The sequence below is a fragment of the Setaria viridis genome, chromosome 4 (assembly GCF_005286985.2).
Source record: "Setaria viridis chromosome 4, Setaria_viridis_v4.0, whole genome shotgun sequence".
NCBI classification, from domain to species: Eukaryota; Viridiplantae; Streptophyta; class Magnoliopsida; order Poales; family Poaceae; genus Setaria; species Setaria viridis.
In genome coordinates, this window is record NC_048266.2 from 14,993,689 (window position 1) to 15,019,527 (window position 25,839).

At 42.0% G+C, this 25,839-nt stretch overlaps 2 protein-coding genes across 2 annotated transcripts; one reads left to right on the top strand and one right to left on the bottom strand.

The window, feature by feature from the left end:
* Positions 1 to 21,744: 21,744 nt before the first annotated feature.
* On the top strand, positions 21,745 to 23,001 carry LOC117853476 (aspartyl protease family protein At5g10770-like; the record flags this gene model as incomplete). Its single annotated transcript, XM_072293426.1, has 1 exon — positions 21,745 to 23,001. A coding segment is annotated over one exon (1,257 nt), but the record flags the coding sequence as incomplete, so codon positions are not given.
* A 269-nt stretch (positions 23,002 to 23,270) lies between these two features.
* Positions 23,271 to 25,367, bottom strand: LOC140222587 (uncharacterized). The gene is made up of 3 exons (XM_072293427.1): positions 25,238 to 25,367; positions 23,591 to 25,081; positions 23,271 to 23,489 (listed from the first exon to the last, which is right to left on the bottom strand). Exons 1-3 carry the CDS (start codon positions 25,365 to 25,367, stop codon positions 23,461 to 23,463), a joined length of 1,650 nt encoding a protein of 549 aa, XP_072149528.1. The 3' UTR covers positions 23,271 to 23,460.
* Between the last annotated feature and the right edge of the window lie 472 nt (positions 25,368 to 25,839).

The following is a 25,839-nucleotide window of genomic DNA, read 5'->3' on the forward strand; positions in this document are numbered from 1 at the left end:
TTCTTCAATGCAATATGTTCAAAGGAGTTGAGTACTGAAGAGTTGGACAGATTGAGCATTTCTATTAGAGAAACTCTTTGTCATCTTGAGATGGTTTTCCCTCCAGCTTTCTTTGATATTATGATGCATTTGCTAGTTCATCTTGCTGACGAGGCTAAACAAGGAGGACCTGTATACTATAGAGGGATGTACCCAATTGAGAGGTATCTGCGTACGCTTAAAGGCTATGTGCGGAACAAAGCATATCCTGAAGGTTCAATAGCTGAGGGATATATCTTAGAGGAGTGCATAACTTTTTGCTCTCGCTTCTTGGATGATGTTGACACCAAGATTAACCATCCAAAGCAACACGAAAGTGCTGCTGTAAATGAACCACCATCTGGTATAAGTATATTTGGCAACATTGATTATACTAAGAAAGGATTTACCATGGAGCCACTTCCTATACAGCAAATGAGGCACTAGATATTAACAAATTGTGATGAGGCAATGCCATGGGTGAAGTAAGTGTTAAATTTAATTTACATATCTGAGCAGTATGCATACATAGGATTTTTTCTAACTAAGTAGTAAGCATATGATTCCTTTTATTTTCACTGTAGTGAGCATATGGACCTACTCAAGAAACAGTCGCCCAAACATGTTGAGCAACATCACAGGGATTAATTTGTAGGCTGGTTCGAGCGTACGGTGAGCTAAACTAAAATATCTTGAGTATGCTTTGGAATGCACATGTGTGCTAGTTGATGCATTTAATTCATTTGACAATTAGAATTTTTCTACACTGCTTGTAGATCAACAAACTCCATGCAGAAGGAAGGACAAGTGATGCGATACATGCATTATCTCAAGGACCAGACCATCGTGCACGTGTTTTCAATAGATGCTTCATCGATGGATATATGTTCCAAACTGCTCAAATAGAGAACAATCTGAGTACACAAAATAGTGGTGTTGTTGTCAAAGGTGATGGTAGTGCTAGCGACATCGACTGGTATGGCATTGTTAAAAAGATTTACGCACTAGATTATCCAGCACAAAAGGAAGTCGTCCTGTTTGAATGTGACTGGTATGATGTGCCTCCTGCTAGTAAGAGCAAAGGTAGAGGATTTAAAAGGGACCATTATGGGATTATAAGTATAAGATTATAGACATTGATGCAAGTTGAAAGCGATATCTAAATGATCCTTTCATCTTGCGGACACAAGCTAAGAAGGATTTTTATGTCAAAGATTCCAAGAAACCAGACTGGTCGACTGTTATAAGAATGAAGCCTAGAAATGTGTTTTCCATGCCAGAATCAGCACAGGAAGATAATGAGGGAGAAATTGTTGTTGACTCACTGGACGTCGGAGTGCTAGACATGATAGATTCACGCACACAAGAATTGACACATTGGACTAGGTAAGGCATTGAAGGTGTTATTATTGAAGCTTCTGTTATTAAAAAAGCACATGCTAATTCTGTACCTGAACCAACAGCTATGGAACTGGTAGAGGATGAAGAAGATGACACCACCGACAATTACATTTATGATGGCTATGTAGCACCTGTGAATTCTAATGTTGAAGACACGGTGGAACCATTTTTCATATAGATTTTGTAATTATTTAGGTCCTATCATTGATTTACCAATTTGTATAACCAAACTAGTAGACCCCATTTGTTTGTTGAGTGGTTTCATATTTTTTCGCAAAGGAGTTCATTGTTTTCTTGAGTTCATTAGAAGTTCAAGATATATAGCACATTCCAATTCATAGGATCCAAACATGCCCAAAGTGATTCCTTTCATACATATATACATATATATACATAACGTACGTACGTACATACATACATACATATATATACATACACACACACATATATATACATATACATATATATATATATATATATATATATATATATATATATATGTTGTGGTACGCGGTTCACAGCTGACCCCAACCTGACCACACATTGATATTCATACTAGACAACTAACCCGTACCTGACCACACATAGATGTTCATACTAGGCAACATGTGATGGAGGTCCCTTATATATATATGTCTAGGCACATACTACTAAAGTACTAAACATGCCAGCAACCAGACTGGTGGACACATATATATGTGACAATAAGACACTATATTTCTTCTTGTTAACAACAACCAACTCAGTCTTCTTCTAGAGTGTAGTAGTTACCCTTCTTCAGCTTCCGCTTGATAGGAACACGAAGCTCCTCCACCTTTGCTCGAAGCTAACATTTTAGAAGGGGGTCAGTTAGCATGTAGATAAGATAACATGCAATCATGCCAATTGCAGTACAGAAAGGTGTTGGTAACCAAGAAGTTATTTTTCAGTCGGTACATTTATCTTTGCAAATTCAAAACTGAATTTTCAGGAATTTCCCACATGACACAACATACAAGTACATTTACTGCCTAGATCAACCAAAAATAGCTCACAACATGGATCCAATCCTACACATTTAGTGCTCCATATAACTAAAAGGGAAGGAACATAGTGATGATTAACTTAAAGGCTACGAACATCACCAGCCTAGTAGACATAGCCAGTCCATTGGTTTCGTCATCGCTCTCATCATTGAGTATCATCTTACATGTCATCTTTGTGAATGTGATATCATACTTGATTCCTTCAACCTTCATTACAAGAAAAAGAAGCTCACAATGTATAGAACAACATGATCAATGATTTATTCCTTCAGCCTTCATTACAAGCAAAACAGGGTCACAATATATTGAACATCATGATCAATGATTTAGCATTCCATATTATGCTCTACAGTCAGCCTAGCTTACTCAATTTCAACTAAACTAGCTTAGGAAACAAGGCAAGCAATCCCAAATCTGCCAAACAGTTACATTAAAACAAGAGGGCCTTCTTCCAATAGGAAAGTTATAGATTTGTTTCATTCACACATCAGTCCATACTAAAATTACTCAACTGTTAACATAGTAACATGGGAGTTCACAAATAAGAGTTGGCATGAAACCAATATGGAATGAAAATATAACTTCTAAGATTAACTTCTAAGGTTATAGCAATCTCTTTCACTGAACTCATTGAATAGTGCTTATCAGTACTTCTCAGTTTCCACATGCTAATAGACCACAGGCAATAAACTATCATAAAGTTCAGATATAAACCAATCTCAGTGAACTAAATCATCAATTTCGGTTGTGATCCAACACATAGAAAGCAATTTTAGTGAACTATCAATAATACACCACCAAGAACAGGGTAGCAACAAATAGTATCAGTACTTATATGAAATAAATGACACCAACATACACTATCTTGTGCACATATTATCATCATTACTTATCTCACATTGTGAACCTTGCACCAAAAAACCCCAATTTTGTGTAGCAGAGTGAGGCACTCACCACATTGACAACCACATCTGTGGGCACCGCTCTCTTCCCTTTGTCCCTGCTAGGGCCGGGGACTGCTTCAAAGCCTGGTGGCACATCAGGAATGATGGGCTTCATGTCCTCATCGAAGTCCATAGCGGGCGGCATCTTGGTGTAGATGTGGCGGCTCAGGCCCGTAGTGGCTATCATGCGGCATGTTGATGACGGGCCCGAGGTGGATGAAAGGCGGCAGGTTGATGATGGGCTCGAGGTAGACGAGGGGCGGAGGGTTGGTGAAGGGCTCGAGGTGGATGAGGGGAATTGGATGGACGACGGACCCGAAGTCACTGGAGACAGCGAGAAGCGCCCAAGTCACGTGCCTGCCTCTTAGAGATGTGGTTGTGGTGCTTGCGCCCAGCCATCGTCGCTCCTCCAGCGAGTTGTGCGAGGGGAGGGGAAGTTGGAGGAGAAGGCAGTTTTGGGGGTCGATGGAACGTTTTGGGTAGAGATGAACAAGCGCGCGTGTGTGCGAAGTTAGGCGGAGGCCACGATGGGGCAGGGGCGCCGATATTCTTTATATAAGGATTGTGGGGACAACAATTATGTTTCCATCTGAAAGCCACTGACATATGGGGCCCACAACGATCAGCAGAGAAAGGGGGCACTAACTTGTGGGTCCCACCTGCCGGCACGGGGATCTTTTCCTGCTCTAGTTCGCTTCTTGATGATCTCCTTATTTAGTATTTTGATTAATAATAAAAACTTGAAACATTTTCAGATTTCCCATTTGTTGTCCAAATCAGGTGGATTTTTTCCTAATTTCTTAGAAAACCTTTATGTATCACATGGATTAATTTCTATCATGTTACTCGAGTTTGATTTTGTACTTATCAATCCAACCCCTTATTTTGTAACTCTCCAATGAAGAAGTATTTGGCAATGAGATTTGGTGACTAAGCACACCTTACAACTCCTTGCATATAGAATTTTTTATGCAATTTTTAAAAGTAGCAACACTACGATATGTTCATTTCCCCTTCAATGTTCCATGAACGACCATATGCCATCAATCAAGTAGTCAACTTCCAACACACATTCATTGAAAAATTCACTTGAGAATAGTAGATTACATTGGATTTGAAATGAGACACTACGAACATGATGCCTCACTACATGAAACTATTTAATCTGTGGCAGATTTTCTAAGACGTTTTCAAAGAACATCACGAACAACACTGCATCTATGACATTTTTCTATTTTCCTTCATGGATGTGAATTGGTGGATATTCAAGCCCAAAACATAGTGACGTTTTGTTAAAAATGTATCGCACTTACCATTAAGCTACTTATTGTTTTGTTATTCTTCTTGGTCGTCAACAGTTTTATACATAGTTTCTTGCCCTGTTGCCTACATGGCCCGGTTGCCAGCGCCACATCACCGGCCGCGGCCCGACCGCCACCGCCACCACCACATCACAGGCCGCCAGTGCCACTTCATCGGCCGCAGATGCCACATCACCACCAGGTCATTGACGCCTGTTGCCAACTGAGATTTACTCGAAAAAGTTGAGAAGAAAAAAAATTGTACTTGGGCTCACACATTCTCGCACATCTCAAGCGCCTGTGCTAGAGGGGCCAGCCACGAGAGCAAGATGGGCCCTACGAGCAGCGTAGCTCATGGCCCAGGTGTGATTGCATGAGAGGATGCGGCCCAAGCCAAGAGGTCAGAGACAGGATGATTTTCGTGAGTTTGAGACAGCGAACGGCGACTGAGTATTTAAATTGGTGCTTCTCTCCATATGAATCCGAGGTGGTACTAAAACGGCCAATGCTCCCCAGTGTGTCGAAGTGTCAACATGACCAGGCCGAAACTCATCAACAGCCCAGCTCACAACGACGGGAAGCCTTCGCCTGCGCACAATTTTAGATGTACGACTGACATGAGGGTCCCACATGTCAGCGCTGGGTTCTTCTCCTGTTCTAGTTTGGTTCATGGTGATCTTCTTATTTTGTATTTTGATTCATAATAAAAACTTTAAACATGTTTAGATTTCACATTTGTTGTGCAAATCAGGTGATTTTTTTTTTCTAATTTCTCGTAAAACTTTTGTCTTTCACATGGTTTCATTTCCATCATGTTACTCGACCCCCCCCCTCCAGTCATATTTTTGCATTTTCTTCACTATTTACTAGCTCTACAATGAAATGACCCTAATTCCAAATTTACCACTAATCCTACCAGGGAAAAATAAATAGCCAAGTTCAATTCTTGGATATGGCATATCATATAGGTAGCCATATGTGTATCATGTTCAATGTCACCTTCTTTGCCTTGAGTTCATATCATATGGCATTAGGTAGCCATATATATATATATATATATATATGTGTGTGTGTGTGTGTGTGTGTGTGTGTGTGTGTGTGTGTATGGCTACCTTATATATATATCTACATAGCATATCAATTCTTGGTAAACGAGGCCTAAAATTAAACACTTATTTTCAAAGAAAGACTCATATGCAAATACAACCAATAAGGTAAATACAATAAAGTATGAAAAAACAAAAAAGAAGGAAAATTTACAAAAATGTTTGTGAGACCCAGAATCAAACCGGTGACTACATGGGCTACACCAACATAACAAACCATTGAGCTACTCAAGTTGTTATGTAAAATAACCATATACATATTATTTGTATAGTGTGCAAACCTAGCCATCAAATTAAGCCACCAATTCCCTCCTCGCAACTTCCTCTTCCCTTAAAATTTTTCCACTAATCGCACCACCCCGCGAAATCTCCCCTCCACATTTCCTAATAAAAGAAACTGAAAGGATGGCACCCTACCCCTAAATCGCGCACGCCCATCTAAACATAGCCGGGCACAAAAGGGGGCGCGATGTCGATTCCTGGTGATCGAGATGGCGACTAATGCTTCTGGAGCCGCTAGCGACCAAGGGGCTCCTGCTCATGGAGACGCCAGCGCCCAAAGGATCAAGAAGGTCCGTCATCGTCCTGCTCATCCCGAAGGGATCAACGGTGACAATGAGTTATCGTTTGAACCTCCCCAAAGCAGCACATACGCTATCTCATTGTTATTTTTTCCATCTGAATTCTTGTAGGGAAACTCTAATGTTGAAATCCATCTCGTGATCCTTTACTTCTTGTCTGATTTCGCCTATGGTTTATTTGTGAAATTGCCTAGGGTTTTTTCTGAATTCGCCTAGGGAAACTTTAAGTGGCTTGGTCGGCAACCTATGTTTGTAGTCCAATCTGAATTCCTATTATCTAGGACTTAAATCCTATGATGAGTCATGCATCTGGAATATTAGACAAAGAAGATGCCATCTCGTAGCTTGTACATTATGTTTCTAAATCTTCCTAATTAACACACCAGGTACACCATTGCCTTTTGTAGAACTAACAAATACTAACCTAGGTAATTTTGAGTTTTTAGTCATATTAGGCATACCTCAATTGACATGCTTTTTCATATGATTATCTGTATTTGTAATTGTTAACTCAAGATTCCAAATTTAATGTTCGATCATGGACTACACTGAACATGTATTCTTGTTTATGTCTCACTAGTGAGATGTGGGATATAGTTATCCATCAATATGGGGCACCATGGGAAACAGGAATTGTCGAGCTCGTATGTGATAGGTCCTATATCACATTTATAAACTTGGTACTTAAAACAAAGCTGGGGTACAGTGGGTAGGACTTCTTGTACTATATGAAGCGATGTGGCAATGACACAGTAATCCTCGTCTTGCTTGATTATGACCACCAAATAGAAGCTATGCTTGCTGCCAATGAGGGAGAGAGGAAACTCAGACTAGTACTAGCAACAGTTCAACCGACAGAGTTAAACAAGTCCATAACACCCTTGAAGCGACCAAGGGATAAAACTAAAGAAGCACCTATAGATGTACCTACTGCAGAAGAACCAATTGATGCATACAAGGAATGGCTTGCAAACCTGCAACAAGATCAACGAGACACAGGTAAGTTAAGTTCCTCCCCCATCAGAGATAATTTATGATATGTGTGAAAATGTCACTACTTACACTTTGTTGATGTGCAGAATTTAGAGATGATTACAGGGATGAAACCATCATGACATATAAAGAATGGTTAAGGCGTAAAGGGTTTCTTACAGACATTAGTAATATGTACTCTTTTGCTCTCCTGTGAACTATACACTAGTAGAAAACTGACTTTCGATGCGCCCCCTTTTAATCCCGGTTTAAAGTAGGCCCGGTACAAAAGGGGGTGCGCGGAGCTTTACTCCCGGTTGGTATTTGCAACCAGAACTAAAAGTCACCTTTTATCCCGGTTCAAAAATCAGCCACCCGTGGGGGACCCTTTAGTCCCGGGTGAAAAAATCAGCTACACGTGGGGGACCCTTTTGTCCCGGGTGGTAAGAATAATCGGGACTAAAGGTCACCCTTTTAATCTCGGTTGGTGTTACCACCTGGGACTAAAGCTCACGACACCAACCGGGATAAAATGGGGTCTTTTATCCCGGTTGGAAACTCCAACCAGGATAAAAGGGTCCCCCACGAATTAGTATAAAAGGATTGGATCCCCTATATAGTCAGATGTGGTGTGTAGGTGGGATGGCAAGGAAGCTACGCGCGAGGCTTGAGGTCGTGGGTTCAAATCCCACGAACCGCGCACGCGCATATTTCACGTGAAAATCACACCGCGCACGCGCATATTTCACGTGAAAATCACATGACTTGCAACTTGCGCGTGTGGGGAGGCCTCCCTGGGACCCCCCGGGAATTTATTTATTTTTCAAATTTCTTTGCAAAACCATTTATCCCGGTTGGTATTACTAACCGGGATAAAAGGGGGCCTGTACCACGCCTGGTGTGGCAGCCCATTTAGTCCTGGTTGGTAATACCAACCGGGACTAAAGGGTGAGGGACCCGGGATAAAAGACACCCCTTTTTGTCTCGATTGCTTTATCCCGGATGGTTTTTCGAGAGATTTGCACCCTTCCAACCAGGATTAATACTCAGTTTTCTACCAGTGATATGATTACTTGTGCAAACCAAAATTCTACATACTGATTATTCCACTTAATGCAGCATCGTATATAGATGAGGATGATGAAAGTGATGTTGATAGAGTTGCTGATGATGAACATCTTCCTACCAGCCCATCAGCAAGAAAAGATTAGCCATCTCATGCTAGGGGTAATAAAAAAAAAGGGAAAGGTGTGTATGCATCCTACAATTTTTGACAACAACATCTTCCATGTAGAAATTATCTCATCATTTCAAACTTATTAGTTTTGTAGGAGGTTTTAGTGAAGGCAATAAAGGTGGACGTGGGGCCCTCAAGGGTTTATCAGCAGCTATCAAGAGGATAAAGAGTGGCTCCCAAAAACTAAAAATTGATTTTTTAGCAAGGCTGGGAGGTCCCATAGGCCATAACTCTCGCTCATTTGTGGACAAAGTGGTACAGTTTGTGAGGAAAAGGGCTCCACTTATTGGAGTCAAAAAGTGGAATGACATAGAGCAAAATGTGAAAAATTCTATAGCATCAATATAATGGTACGCACAATATTTAATTTTGTGGCCTAATAGCTATATCAATTGTCATATAGGAAAATACTTCACATTCTGAATGTTTTTCAAATATACAGAATCGGTGGGCCTTCAAACACTGATGATGTAAAGTAAAAAATATGGGCCATAGCCAAGGAGTGGTACAAAGGATGGCGTTCAACATTCAGTGCTACATACAAGGCATAGGACAGTTATGATGCAAAAATGAAGCACAAGCCTGAGGACTTGGACCTTGTTGAGTGGCACTATTTGATTTTGTATTTTGGAGGTGACGATTTCCAGGTCTGGTAACATTTCATTTGGTTTTCTTTTCTAGTAGACATGTCAACTTTGTTCAGTGCACTACTAATGTATTTTGTTACTTACACCTTTTTGCAGAAGGCAAGCAACAGGAACTCTAACAGCCATGACAAAAAACGGACCAATCATTGCATGGGATCCAAACCATTCTCCAAACTTAGCGATGAGCAGGTAACGCTATGACATACTTTCTGATCCAAACCTTTTTCCTATGACATTTTGTATGTTTCTTTTTCCACAAATGTAAACTCATGCAATACATTCCTGGCATCATAGAGAGACCCACAAACAGGTCAAGAACCAGGTGATATTAACCTTTGGATGGGTACACACATGAGGAATGGGAAATGGTCAGATGAAGCTTCTAAGACTGTCTATGTGAGTAATTCACTGAGTTCGCTACTCACATCATGATTCATAGTATTGTTTGAATTTTCATATGGAATACTAACTCCATTGCTGTTGTATCAATTAGGATGATGCAATCTTCAAGATTCAAGAGAAATGTGTCAAAGACGATAGATATATACTATCGGATTAAGAGGAAAATATTATTTTCCAATCAACCTTCAAGCAAAGCACAGGATGCAAAACATCCACTGTACATGGTCATGGGTACATGTCTACACGTCCAACAGAGAGGGAATCAATGAAGGCTCAACTCGAAGAACAAGCCCGTGCTACAATTGCAGCCAACAAGAAAAATCAAAACCTAGAAGAAGAGATTGAGAAGTTAAATGAAAAACTTGCAAATCAAGAAGCTGAAAGTGAAAGGAAATTGGAAGAAATATTGCAGCAGTTTAAAGAGGAAGAAAATCCAAGCACTTATGGATGAATTCATGACAGCACTTCAAGGATGTAGAGAATCCCCATTAGTTCAGGTAAAAAAAATTTGGATATCGATTTTACTAGCAATGATGATATAAGATTGTTAACTAATAAGTTACTTGCTCAATTGTTTCATATACAGACTGCCCCAGAAAGTGCAGACATCCCAGGGGAAGCTACACCACCAGTTGACAAAAGTGCTGCCAATATTCCATCTTCTAATGCGAGTGAAACTCCAATATATAGTCCAAGTACAAAATTCTGGATAATTAACACACCCTTGATAATATTGGAATATGACCTAAGTCACTTGCTCAATGTTTTCCTATGCAGACTGCCCAAAAAGTGCAAACATCCTAGGGGAAGCTACGCCACCAGTTGACAAAAGTGTTGCCAATATTCCAGCTTCTAATGAGATAGAAACTCCAGTAGTCCAGGTAATAAATTCCTGATAATGATGACACCCTTGATAATATTAGAATATGACCTAAGTTCCTTCGACAATATTATCCTACGCAGACTGCCCGAAAAAGCATCGACCCAAGTGAATCTACGCCAACAGTGGCGAAAAATGCTAGCAAAAGTGCATCCTCTAAGGCGCCGCGAGGTCTTCTTCAAAATAACAAGAATTTTATTTCTCCACATCAATTGATGAATGCTGCTGTGAAACATGTATGGACAAGAAGCCAACCGATAAGAAATGCAAATATGAATTCCATTCAATATTTGCAACTTTGTATATGACCTACATTATGTGTCCACTATAACAAAAACAAGGGACATGTTCTACTACGAATGACTTGTAGTTTAGTGCTAAAACAAGCTAAAATTTTCTTGCAGCATATAAAATTACCTGTTACTTGACATGTATTTTGTTTAATTTATGGATGTGCAACTCTGATGTGATAAGGTTATACATGAGACTTTATAATTCAAATATGTTTCAATTTCTATATGGAGCATGACATTAGCGTAGCACCATTTCTTTGATGACCTGTACATACCTCATATACTAAATACTGATTAAGAAAAATAACTATGGAGCCATGCATACAAATTCTTTTTTATTCAGTAGGATAATTGAAGTTGCATAATGGATCACTCTAACTCGGATGCCTTCCATGGACAACACAAGGATATTCTGCAATGCCAAATAATGTTTGTTGTAGCCTACATAAGATAGATGTAGTTGTGTTGTTCACCTAGCACTAGCTAGCTAGCTATGAACTATTCGAATTTGAAAAATGTATTGGGCACTTTACACACTATTATCAGCTCATTGGCAGATTTAATGATGGATTTTGTTTTAGTTTCATGATGATTCGATTCTTGAATTTCAGTTAATTGTTTATTATTCAGAAATAAAATTATTATCCAAATATATAAAATGCAATATGCATTGCTGCTTCAATTACCTAAATGCAACAATTGTACTTTGTTGCTATAGGTTATTGCAACAATTGTATTTTAGTTTCGATAACCACCAATATGGAGTGCTGCTATAATCGGTAATAGCCTTAAACAATACCTTGTTGCGATTTCACTTCTTGCTCTTAAATATTTCCCATTGCAACACTTATTGTTGCCACCAATATTGAGTGCTACAATAATAGTTAATAACCTCGAACAATACTTGCTTCTAAATATTTTCTGTTGCAAAACTTATTGTTGCAACCATACATGTTACCGTGGCAATATAATTAATTACAACGATTTAGTCTGTGTTGCCATACGATCAATCGCAACATAATATATGCGTGGCAATATACTCTATTGCCACGATGTTGGTAGTGGCCATACAACCTATTGCCGCAATGTCAGGCCATTGCAACTAAATAATATAGCAATGCCTAGTTGCATGGCAATACATGCTACTGTCACCACATCGGCAGTTGCCACACTTGCAACGGTTCATTCCATGGCAATTACTAATATTGCAACATGACCAAAAAACCATTGCAATGCACCTATTACCACAAAGGTACTTGCAACGGCTTGCAACCAAACTGATTTAGTTGCAATTTGTACCTATTGCAACTATATTGGCCCTTTTGCTACTATATTGCGACCGTTTCCATAGGCCTAAAATCTAGTAGTGTGCCCCACACGTCACCTGCCAGCGTGGATGAAGCCACGTCGCGTGCCAGCGTGTCCCGGCCATGTCACCTGTCAGCATGGACGACACCACGTAACCTGCCAGTGTGGATGGGGACATGTGGATCCGGATGTTCTGTGACATTTTCGCGACGCGTCATAGAACAAAAAATGGTTCCGTGATGAAAGTTTTTTCGTCACAGATAAAATGAGTTTTGTGACATTTTTGGCCATTTTATCACGGGAGTACAAACTTGACGCTCGATTTTTTACGAACTGAAATTCATCACAAATTTGTCACAAAACTTCCTTTATGACGAATTGGCCTTCACAGTGACGGAAGTTATTCGTCATGGAAGTTACGATTTCCACTAGTGTTAAGAGAGTTCTCAATGATATTTCATTATTATTGTACACTGATACATTGCACTACTTTACATACTCCAGAAAATTAAGATGGATATCCATAATGCAAAGTTTTTTTTCCAATGCAATAAAATATGATTGATCCAATGCTGTCATAAGATATTACACGTTTAGTTTTACTTTTTTTTGTTTTACATTTAGTTTTACGAGCATCCCATTGGAAATATCAACATGAGGCTTATTACAAAAATTATTGCTACTGCTATGTAACCCAATTTTAGCTTCAAACAGACAGGCGTAACCCGTGACATACTCATGTAAATGGTGTGTAAAAGCAGCAAATATAAGGCATATGTAACCAAGACTAGCAAGTATGTAACCTTCCTGAACATGATGTAATCCATAATTGTAATAGATCCAATCTATGGACTTACAGATCAGCACTCCATCCTCGTGTAGACTCGGATGCAGGGTTACTTGACGAGTGCAAAACGTAGATGAGGCAGCGTAGATTTGAGTGGTCGTGCAATTGTTGCCTAGAAACCTTGTTGCCGCCCCTCGTGCAGGCTTCCCAATGGCAACTGCTTGGCGATACCGCTCACCCTCCTCCTCAGTGCACGCCATGGAGAAGAGCCAGCAAGATTCAACAGCTCAGTACCACAGCACAAATAACCAGATGGAAAAGAGAGAGAAGAAGGAGTTTGTGGGTTTTTTGCTTGTACTGTTCCTCGACATCTCCAGGACTTCTTATAAAGGAGAAGGCAGCCCTCTTCCGACCATTTTTGCTATAAAATCACACCACTAATTGGTAGTAGTAACCATCCAATTAACTTGGGATTAAGGTATTGGTTGCATGCCTTTCACCTCTAATGATATTGTCAAAGGTTACACGCAAACGACAAAAAGGTTTACACCGACTTGGATGCTCGCTACCTTGCAAGTCACAAGTCACGCGGTTTGTTACACAAAAAGAAACGCAAATACGCGCTCGTGCATTGTGTAACCTATGTCCCATTCTCTTCTTCAGTTACGTATTCAAAGAAGTGAGGGAGCTCTCCTATTTAAGTTGGCTTACACCAACTCAAACTAGCAGTATGGGACTATTAAATGCCATCCACTCTTGCTTTGGGATTCCGTAGACCTCTCCATGGGGCTATATATGTTTCCAGCTTGTCCATCTCCACCTCTGTCCTTTGAATCACGCATAAGTGCTGATGAAATCATCTGTTACTGTGGCATGAATATGATCTCTGCAGCTTACATAAGCAGACAATTTTTAATTAGGTCATATTTAGGTCAAAAATTGTAATGAATATTTGCACTCTGATAGTTTGAAAGAGGGTACTCGCACCTGATCATTCCCGAGATTTTAGAATACATGAGGTGCAATCAATGTGATGAAGCGGTTACAAGCCATAGCTCCAGTCTATTAAGACAAAAGGGTGGGCAAGAATAAACTTCAAGAACGTAGGCAAAGCCAAAATATTATTAGTGCGTTACACGGAATATATGGACATGGACACATGGTGTTGATCTTTGGACCATGCTATATTGAGGCTCATTTTCACAAGCTTCAACTTTTACGTAATAGTGTTAAAGCAAATACGAATATATATAGAGCACACGAAAACTATCCGTAGTTTAACATAAAGGAAGCAAGCTACGTCATGGTATCCATTTCTACCACAACTCGCTTTCGATTGGATTTTCCTGCGATGTGGCAAAAATATTATTGTATGCTTGTAAAAAGTACGTACTTTTTTATATGCACTCTCTTCGGACGATAATACGTCGATAAGATGCTCCGCCGTAGTGTTTGGCCATCCTATCCTCAAGCTAGGCACATAAATATCTAATGTTAATATCATGTCTTGGTAACTACATACTCCTTCCGTCCGAAAATAATTATTCGTTTTGGATTTTCTAGATACATAGCTTCTGCTATATATCTAAACATACATACATCAGATCCATATCAAAAGTTTTGTATTTAGAAAAGTCAAAATGAATAGTAATTTAGAACGGAGAAAGTATAACTGTACAATAAAGTATTATATCATTGTACAGACTGGCATGTATGTCTGTTTCACACGGGCATGTATTGTAGAATGATATAACCTGTTAATTAATACATGTGGTTGAGTGAAATGTCAACTATTATTACTACTTTCTGCGATAGTGATTCAAAGTAAGTACCCGTCAGCGTCCTTTGGAATACCATCCAAAAGTATATCTGGCCACACAAAAACCTCCTGCTGCCGTAGCCTATACTTTGGGGGAAATGTGTATAGTTATACTCATATTCTTTTTGTATGACATATCATTACATAAATCCGGAGTAGATTTGAGTAAGAATTTCATCCTCATGGTCAATCAAGGTACATGTTATCATTGAGGATAAAACTCTTACTTTTTTAGACCAAAGGCAATCATGCCCAGCTTTATTAAAAGCCCAACAAGCAGGATTACATCGGTTAGATAACGGGGTTACCAGTTTTACAGCTACGGCGCCAGCGCGACAAACCAGAAACAAGGCAAAACATCCCCTCTACTGGATTCTAGCTCTACACCCAAAGACAGAAAGCTTGAGCCACGAGGCCCAGTAAGCGTTTTGGTGAACGCACTACACACAAAAGACATCCAGCTAGCCACAGAAAGTAATTCTTCATGTAGTCCCAGAACAGGCTTCAGCTAGCTTGTTGATCACCGACTCCATCTTCTCTAGATCCTTGATCTTGATGAGGAGTTTCCACTGCATCAGGAAAGATAGCATTTTGCAAGGCACCACCATGGGTGACTCGACGACCTTGTTATTGAACACCAGGTCATTTCTTATTTCTCACAATGCCTACATAGCACCTGCACACACATAAACAAAGATTTGTCTAGTTTTATTTCTCATATCTCTCATTATCTCTTCTATTAGTTCTGAGTAGGACTATATATGGTGTTTTGTCCATGCATAAAGTTTATTTGATAAAGGTCCACAGGAAGACCGCAATAGGACACTGAAAGATTATGTTTCTTACCATAGTCCACTCCAAACCTAATCCAAGATTGGTGTAAAGATCATATGCCATACAAAAAAGTATGTGTGTAGAATTATAGATGGGAAGGAATTGGTTAAGTATGTACGCACTGAGGTGGTTTTCGCAACGTAATGGAGTATGTGTGGCACATGAGTTGTGGGTTCGCAAATTTTCCTTTTATTAAAAGATACACTTGCTTCTTTTTGTTTCATTGTATGTGTGCTGTTGTTGAAATACATTATACAAACATAAATTACTCTCGATTTTTCTGTCGCTTTGAATGTCAGATTACCAGTAGATCAACCCTTTTGCCCCATGCATACTTTCAACTGAGATCTGAATTACCCAAATTGTAAAAGTCTCCTTCGGATACTACGAATAATGCTTGTAACATGGGTGGAGGGTAACACGAAAAAGGAAATTATTTGATGGGGTTATTAGTAAATTTGGGAGAAAAAAATTAATTTGAATCTAGTTGCTTGGTCATTGCTCAACGGAAATGAATAAGGATATGCTATAACAAAGTGTAATGAAAAAGCTAGCTTTTATAGCAATGGATATGTACTTCCTAAGACACGATACTAATGTGACACATTATATATTTATGTATAAACCCAGGCTTATACAACAGGTACTGCGGCAGGAGTTCTTAATCAACATATTGGTGCATGAAGAAAATGCATATCAAAAACATACTTCATGCATGCTTACAACAATATCTTAGCTACATCATATACTACTGGGGAATGGATCTTTCGTCCACTATATTAGTGCCGGTTGGTTTTTTACCCGTACTAATGTGAGCATTTGTTATTAATACCGGGTCTAACGGATAGTACCTCATGAGTCCCCTATGACCCTAGTTAGGGGCTCCACCCAATACTAAAGTCGCCCATTAGTACCGGGTGGTCCACCCGGTACTAATGGGTGACCTTTAGTACCGGGTGGAGCTCCCACCCAGTACTAAAGAGCTCCCGTCCACTGCCTTATCCATCACCCCCGCCTAGGTCCCGACCACTTCTTATCCATCCACCTTCCCCCTCCTCTATCTCTCTCTCGTCTCTCTCAGCACCCCTTTCTCTCCTCGTCTGCCTCTCCTCCCCTCTGCTCGCCCTTCACCGGCAGTGAGGAGCAGCGGCGGGGCGAGGTGAGGCAGTGGCGGCGGGAGGGTGGGCGGGGGCGGCAGGAGGGCCGCGGCGGCAGGACGGGAGGACAGAATCTTTTACTATTGTTTTTTTATAAGAAACTGACATCCATTTTGTCTGAAAGAAAAGAATGGTCAAGTTATACATGACAACTTAGATATTTCTCATATGTAAATAAATGTTTTTCTCTAAAAAAAATGACGTTGAAAGTAGCTTTTATCATGAAATTCCGCACCCAATTTTACTCCCCTCTCTCCCATGGATCCCGAATGATTTGCGCGCCAAAAGAGAATCCAACGGAGTAGAAACCAAATTCGCGCGGAAAGAGAAATCAGGTGGGTGCTCGCGCCCGCGGGAAGCCGTGGTGCCGCACGAAAGCACCCAAAAGGGAATGATTAGGGGGCCCGCAGGTACCTGAAAAGGAAAATTAGTTGCTGATCCTAGCGCGGGCTGATTAGACGGCCCTGTAGAAAAGGGGCTTGCGAGATCAAAGGCACCACGTGTTGATACCTTGCCGCCTTGATGGATCCTTCACGAGCTAATTCGGTAAACCATGATTAACGACACAGACACCATTATATATTTATATTGTATAGGATTGTGCCCATGCATTATTACGGGCAACAAAATATTTATATTGAAATACACATAGCAACCTGCAGCAGAAATCCAAAATAGGACATTCAGCACTCCATTCATGGGTCAAAAGTCCATTCAAATTACATTTTTCTATTATGATCTCAGTCGTGAGTTTAATAAGCTAGAAATCAAGCCTTCTTTTAAGTTTCACAAAGATAAATTAGATTTCAGACTGAGTTGAGTTGGACTACCTCTTGCTCAAACTGTAATTGTTCCTATAAATTATTTTGATTAATCTGTTTGATATGCAACTCAAACGAATAGAGCTAATATCTCTACTTAGCATGGCCATCCTGTTAAACGTAATTGTTACCATGAAACATATGCATTACGTACTAATAAGTCTACTCCCTAGCTACTCTGTAGTGATCAATATCAAATATATTTCTGAATATATAGATGGTAAATAAAAATAAAGATTTAGGAGGTAAACAGGAAAAACATGGCAACTTGAGTGGTAGAAAATACAGTAAAGTTCAGAATACAGTCATAAACCAGATACGACAGATAGTACAGAATGCATGTTAGAAACATCACCATGCAACTTAATTGGCAACACAACATTGCCTTCTGTGTCCATTGACGGTCAATCTGGTGCCATAATTCTTGCAATTTTAGGAAATACCCTGCATTCAATAGAGTAAATTCAAAGAATTATGATGGACCAGGTACACAGCCTCATGGTGGATGCTAATTCTGCAACTTGAGTAACTCTAAAATTAAGCAGTGTCCATGATGTGAAGCAATCTGCCAATCTTCTCACCTTCATCTCCATCTGCCGCTTGAGTAACTCATCCGCTGCTAACCTCTCCAATTCCTCAGCTCTCAACTTCTGCGGGTCAGAGTTCCCTGGACCAGTGAATCTAGAGTCTAATTGCCAGACCAATTTGTGCCACTTCAATCAAAAAGCAAAAGAATAAGCATGAATAGAAATTTCCAATAAGAAGTTCACCCAAATTGCAAATATTTCATGCTAAAATCGAGGAAATCACTCAGCTAATGAGGAACCCCGAACTCCCGGGGCCGTAACAATCGCCGCATGCCATCCAGCGAATCGAACTCATGCCGCTAGTCCCCCGCCACTAACTCCTCTCCTCCCCCACCGCGATCTTCGATCTCGGCCAGAATCTCCGCCTTGTCCTTCCCTGTTGCCCACTGCCTCGGCTGCTCGAGCAGCAACGATCTGTTCGACCCTTTCTCCATCGCCCCTGCTGCCAGAGAGAATAGGAGCAGGGTGGCGGCCAAGATGGCAGCGAGGAGCGCCGGTAGGTAGCAGCGGCTGGGCTGCTTCACCCCTGCCATGGCCGCGAGGCTACCTCACCGCCGCCAGACCGTGAGCTCGGAACAAGCAGCCGCAGGAGAGGACGAGGCGCAAACCTGAGCCTAGGGTCCTACACCGCTACCTGAGCCCGAGCTCTCCCGCCGCTGCTCGAGCTCGAGCGCAGAACGGGCAACAGCAGGAGAGGACGGGCCGCCAAGGTAGGGGCAGGTGGTGGCCGCCAAGCCCACGGCAGAGTCGAGGAGGAGGTACCAAGAGGCAAAGAAGAGCACGGGGGCTAGCGCGATGAGCCAGGCGAGCGGGCTCTGGCAGGAGGCGGAGGCAGCAGCGGCCATGGTCGGGGGTAGGGGATTTGGGGATCGCGTAGGGCACGGGTAGCTGCGGCACCTGGGCGGAAAAAAGGAGGGAGGGAGAATGTACGATAGAGAGTTACCGATGGATGCTGCAGAAGGTGGAACGTTGATTGAAAGGCTGTAATCCATCCGAGGGACGACCACGGGGGGAGGGTCACGAGCGAGGCCGAAAAAAAGTCCCCCTTTTGGTTTTTAGGAGTAGAGAAGTTGAACCTGCTAAGGAAACAACTAAAATTCAAAAGTTTAATAAATTATGTCTGATTAAGTGGCCATCTTAATTGTTAGTCAAAATCTTTAAACTTCTCTCAAACATAACCTTTTTAAAAAGTTAGAAGTTGCATTAACTTGACGTTTGCACTTCACTTCGAATAATTATGTGAATCATCGGAGGATAGTCTGGAATCTGCAGCATTCATGCCCTACTTCCGCCATGGACATCATCTGGATACCCTAAAGCCAAGCTGCGTGATCACGGCGATGAACAGCTAGCAGCCGCGCTATCAGGGAAGGGATAGATCGAGAAGGGGTTGAAAGTCTTGATATATTTCTTGCTTAATCAAAATAGATACGATCTCCATGTGTATAGAGATGAGATGATTTTACCTTTAAGAAACGCATCTCTAGATCGAATTGAGAAAAAAGATAACAACTCAAACCAATCTAACCTGCATGCTTCGTTCCAATATGTAGGTCGTTTTGACTTTTCTAAATACATAGATTTTACTATACATCTAGATATATGCTTATGTCTAAATGTAGAAAAGGAAAATGACCTATATTTTGGAACCAGGAAGTATTATCTAACCTGAACAATATCACGTAGTTCTAGCTATTCACGTTAAGTCACATGCATGCCTGCCCTAGGTTTTGGGCTGCTCCTTCGAATGGTCCTAATTGGCTGGATGTGACAACTTCCAGGGCATCATCCAATGGATAAAGAATGCCACCATATCAAAACACCGATGAAGACCCCTATTTATTCATACTCCCTCCATTCTGTTTTCGTACGGATATTTCTAAAAATCAGATTTTCACAAATGATAGTCCTATTTGCCACTGATGTGGGCCGCAGCAATAAATTGCATAGATAACGAGGAGTCATTGAGGCAAACATTGAAGGGCTAATGAGAAAAAGCTGGTTTGCATTTATTAGATGATAAGTAGGGTTGTTTTTCTTGGTCATTGTGTTAAGGTGAAATATCCCTATCAAAAGAGAATAGAGGGAGTATAATTTACATCATTATATTTTATTTAACAAGTACTCCCTCCCTTCCAAAAATAATGATGTTTTAGCATTCAAAATTTGTCCCAAAAAGAATAATGTTCTAGGATTTAAATCTTATGGCGCGTTGATCTTGTGCATGTATGATTGAATGGAAACATATTTTCTCCATTTTCAATATACAAGCTAAACTAACTAAACGTACATGCGTATTTTTCATTCATCTCTAATCTGTCTGAAAAATCCCATAAAGTCATTCTTTTTGGGACGGAGGGAGTAGTATTGATACGCGAGAGCCTTTTAAATAAGTTGTGCATGGATTCCTCTCTGTGTCGGCCAGGCCCCCTGCCGCGCTCCTGCCTCCTGCGCACGACCGCCACCATGCGAGGGCCCGCCGCCGGAGCCACGCACGGGGGCGTCGCCGCTGGAGCACCTCCCCACCGGCTAGGCCCTTGGCCTCACCGGACCTCTATGTTGCTGCCCCAGCACGCCCCGACCTCCACGCCTCCTCCTCGAGGCCGCCCCACTGCCACCCGCCAGGCTTCTGCCCCCACCGGGGCATGGCCCTGATGAGCCCTCGCGGCCGCCGCCAGCCCACGTGCAATAGGGCCGCCGGCCGCGCCTCGGCATTAGTGCAGAGCAAGAGAGGGGGAGCAGAGGATAAGGGAGAGGAAAGGATAAGAGGGAGATGAAAAGTTGTTAGGTGGTGCGGAAAATATAAGGCGAGAGGAAAGGTGGGTGTGTGGGGCCCATGTGACGAACCGCATATTTTTTTAACGTGCCTTCCATCTTTAGCGGTGGATGACCGCGTGGTCCACCCCTAGAAATGGATTTCCAGGGGTGGCTCACCCCATCGGCCGCCCCTGAAAATGGGGGTTATTTTCAGAGGTGGCTTATCGCATTATCCGTGCTTGAAAATCCATTTTTAGGCGCGGGTGGTAAGCTACGGTAGCATGTCCAATTTTTAGGAGCAGGGGACCTTTCAGTTTGATCCTGGAAAAAAAATGAGACGCTCCTAAAAATCATTTTTTATATTATATGCTAAATGGCTAAAAGTTCAGAAATGACGATGCTTTAGGATTGAAACATGTATGTCAATAACAAGGAAATGGCGTACGTGGCAAAGCAGCAACATACACTACAATGGGAAATTTCGTCCGTACTTGTTAAGAGTTTGAGGACAATGGATGACACAGCTTTTCGTCTTAGCAGTCTTCGCACCTTCACGCCGAATCTCGGTGAATCCAAGTAGAGACGCTCTTATATAACTGATCCATAACTTAGATGGTCCTCCTAATATTCTCTTTGTACAGAGCTCACATAGTTTTCCATGGCTTTATCTCGTCTGCTTCTATTCGTTCTCTTGTCTAGCTACTACTACATCGCTCATGGAGGCCACCGGAATGGCTTCGTAGTGGTGCAAACCAGGTCTTTTGAGTCGAAATCACTATGCTCTGCATCCACAAGTACATGGCCTCAATATTTTGTACCTTGATCGCGTGGCCTGCACACTTTTAACACAAGTAACCATATTCATGACTTTCAGCGAACCTGGAACTGGGCCGCGCCTCCGTGCCAGTAGTGCACCGGCATGGACCATGCGCGCCGTCACAGTCCTCTCACAAGCTGTCCTTTGCCGAGAGACTCCGCCTAAGCCGCGCTCGTGCTAACTTCATCATGAGCAGAGCATCCAACGGCATGGTGAGTACGCGAGACGACGATGCCAACGTGAGCATCCCAACCCACCTGGGCGGATCCGTGGACTCTCTCGAGTACGTGGTCACGGTGGGCCTAGGCACGCCAGCCGTGTCGCAGGTCCTCCTCATGGACACCGGCAGCGACCTGTCGTGGGTGCAGTGCGCGCCGTGCAACTCCGCGGCGTGCTACCCGCAGAAGGACCCGCTGTTCGACCCGACCAAGTCTTCCACCTACGCTTCCATCCCCTGCGACACCGCCGCGTGCCAGAACCTCACCGCCGACCGCTACCAGAACGGCTGCACGGACGGCGGCGCCCATTGCGGATACCGCGTAGAGTACGGGGACGGATCCAAGACGAGGGGCGTGTACAGCACCGAGACGCTAACCCTCGCGCCCGGGGTCACCGTCGAGGATTTCCGTTTCGGCTGCGGCCGCGACCAGCGAGGCGACAACGACAAGTACGACGGTCTCGTCGGGCTCGGAGGCGCGCCGGAGTCGCTCGTCGTGCAGACGTCCCCGGTTTACGGCCGCGCCTTCTCGTACTGCCTCCCGGCGCTAAACAGCGACGCCGGGTTTCTTGCCCTCGGCGCGCCGAGAGCCGCCGACACGTCGGGCTTCGTGTTCACGCCGATGAGCCACCTCTCTGATACGGCAACGTTTTACATGGTGACGCTGACCGGCATCAGCGTGGCTGGGAAGCAGCTCGACATCCCGCCGTCGGCGTTCCGGGGAGGCATGATCATCGACTCCGGCACCGTCATCACGGGGCTCCCGCAAACCGCGTACAACGCGCTGCAGGCGGCGTTCCGGAAGGCCATGGAGGCGTACCCGCTGTTGCCAAATGGTGACCTTGACACCTGCTACAACTTCACCGGCTACAGCAACGTCACCGTGCCCAAGGTTGCCTTCACTTTCAGTGGCGGCGGCACCGTCGACCTCGACGTCCACAACGGGATTCTACTGAAGGACTGCCTCGCTTTCACCGAGTCTGGGCCAGACGTCGGCCTCGGCATAATCGGCAACGTGAATCAGCGCACGCTCGAGGTGCTCTACGACGCCGGCCAGGGTAAAGTCGGATTCCGGGCTGGTGCCTGCTGAAGTAACATGTACGGAGTAATTTTCTTGTGAAATGTGAAGTGCTCTGCAACACTCAACCAAGAGAGCGAGCAAGCAGTGCCTTTCAGATAGCTTGGGGAGAAACGAGAAAGGACACAATCAGGCACTAATAGTCACTACTGTAATCTTATAAGAACGTGCTGTATTTTCTTCTAGATGTTCTCATTACCTCGCATAAATGAATAAACAAAATTCATGAGTATATTGCAGTCTACTTTGTAATAAACGAATTCGAAGCCACCAGTGGCGGATCCAGAAACGGGCTCCGCCCCGGGCTAACTAATATAAGGCTTAAAATTTTACTAGCCATACACTATTAGATATAATATATTTTTCAAAGAGCACAATTCAACCAATAGACTCAAACAATACATAGAATATTGAAGGTAGAAAATTACCAAATTAAGAGTCTTCCATGATAAAAAAGAACCATACATGTCTTCATGAATTAACACCACTTCCACTTGTTCCGACGTCCTCAATTCTACATTAAAATTTTCAACATATCAACCCTATATAATGTATTGAAATAGACTAATACAAGTAAACAACACGCACCTTGAGCCCTCGTTTGGCAAATTCATCTTACGGTTTCTTAAGCCTTGAAAGCGCTTTAGAATTTTTTCATCTTCAATCGACGCAAACAAATCTCGCTCAATATAGCACATCATGCTATTATTCAACCAATCATCATTCATTTTATTTCTTCGTTCAGTCTTGATAATATTCATAGCAGAGAAGGCTCTTTCAACTGTTGCTGTTGCCACCGGCAAAATCAATGCAAGTTCAATGAGACGATACACCAAAGGAAAAATTGTATCTCTTCCAGTCTGAACCATCTTCTCAGCAAGGTTACCAAGATCAATACAAGTGTCAAAATTATCATCATTTCTAACTTCATCAATGAATATAGGAAGGTCACCCGCAAGCTTTATGCAGTCATAATCACAGAAGTCATCTTTATAAATCTTAGCAAGCTCAACTAACTTCTGTACTTCAAAGTTGGCAAAAGAATCCCTCGGATCAAGACAAGCAACGCATCTCAAGAGTTGAGTTGATCTTTCTGGAAATCGATTGTTTAACTCACAATAAACTTGATCAATCACAACATTGAAAATTCCATGATGAAAATGATGGTAGTAACTCACTAGTTTAGCACCACGACATCTCGAACGACCTCTAACTGGTATCATATCTTCCATATTAGGAATTTCTATGTTGTTGAGGAGGCAAAACTCCTTTACTTCTTCAAAAAGAGCATCCCAACCATTTTCCCTCATTTCATTCATATTTCTCATCACAGAGCCAATCAATCCTATTGCACGAACAATGTTTTGATTTTTCTTTTGCAAACATTGTGACAAGTCTTGAGTCATCCCCAGTACTCTAATCATAAGATGTAATATGAACACAAATTCAAATGACTCCATTCTTTGAATCAATCCAGAGGCTGTAGTTTTTTTTTCCCCATCAGTTCCATCTTCACTAATATTCTCCAATACCTCCAGTACAGAGGACCACATGATCATAAGACGTGCCAATGTTTTGTGATGTGTACCCCACCGTGTATCACCAGGCCTAGCAAGACTAGTTTCTTGGTTTTTCCCTCTCCCAGAAAAAATAGCACTACTATCTAACTGCTCAACAAGCTTATCATGATGACTTTGAAGGAGTTGATCTTTCCTCTTGCAAGAAGCACTAACAACATTGACGATTGAAGTGACATAATTGAAGAAATCAAAAGTTGAGCCACAACACTTGGCTACAGAAACTACGACAAGCTGCAATTGATGAGCAAAACAATGGATGTAAAAGGCATATGGGTTTTCGTTCAATACCAGTCTTTGTAACCCATGAAATTGTCCTCTCATATTTGAAGCTCCATCATATCCTTGCCCTCTAATCTTGGAAATAGATAGACCATATCTTCTAAGCATAGTATCCAATGCTTCTTTTAGTGAAGTTGATGTGGTGTCAGCTACATGTTCAATGCCAAGAAACCTCTCAATCACACTTCCTTTATCATTGACAAACCTACAAGAGAAAAGAGAAAATAGTGTTACTTGAAAGCAACAAAACAAAACTAATAAAATAACCAAATAGAGAGAAGGTATATACCTCACAACCACAGCCATTTGTTCCTTAATAGATGCATCACGAGCCTCGTCGACAAGAACCGCAAAACAACGATCTCCTATTTCACTTTTAATTAACTCACTTGTCTCCTCTGCACAAGCCCTAGCCAAATCTTTCTGAACCATTGGACTACTCATTTGATTATTCCTTGGAGCATTTTCACCAGTCACAAGTGCAGCCTTAGGATCCTTCTTTCTGTACCATTCGAGCATCTCCATAAAGTTCCCTTTATTTCTTGATGTTTTAGACTCATCATGTCCACGAAAGGCTAAAGCTTGCAAAAGGAGAAATCTAGCAATGCCTAACATGATACTTAAACGAGCTTTATATGCCTCCTCTTCTGCTGCACTTGTAACAGACCATACATGTTCAACACTTTGCCTCTGATTTTTGAAATCAAGTGCACGCTTTCTTGCATTATTATGAAAGCCATCAATTGATTGAGCATGCTCCTTGAAACAATTCTTTGCATTCTTCCAATTTCTAAATCCAACTTTGGTGAATGTATCATTACTATGAAACCCAGCTTGTTGTGGCCTAAAGAGATAACAATAAAAGCAATAAGCTGCATCCTTGGCTACACTGTACTCTAACCAATCAAATTGATCAAACCATGATCCAACAAATCCTCTTGATTGGCCTTTACCATCTTTTTTCGTTTTTGGAAACTTATGACCAGCTGGC

What these genes read in the sequence shown, in the direction of transcription:
- LOC140222587 (XM_072293427.1), bottom strand. Translation starts at nt 25,367, where the DNA reads ATGCTCGAATGGTACAGAAAGAAGGATCCTAAGGCTGCACTTGTGACT. An exon ending in GGCTTGTGCAGAGGAGACAA is followed by an intron (nt 25,082 to 25,237) that starts GTGAGTTAATTA and finishes GTTGCTTTCAAG; the next exon opens with TAACACTATTTTCTCTTTTC. An exon ending in CCGTAAGATGAATTTGCCAA is followed by an intron (nt 23,490 to 23,590) that starts ACGAGGGCTCAA and finishes TTGAGGACGTCG; the next exon opens with GAACAAGTGGAAGTGGTGTT.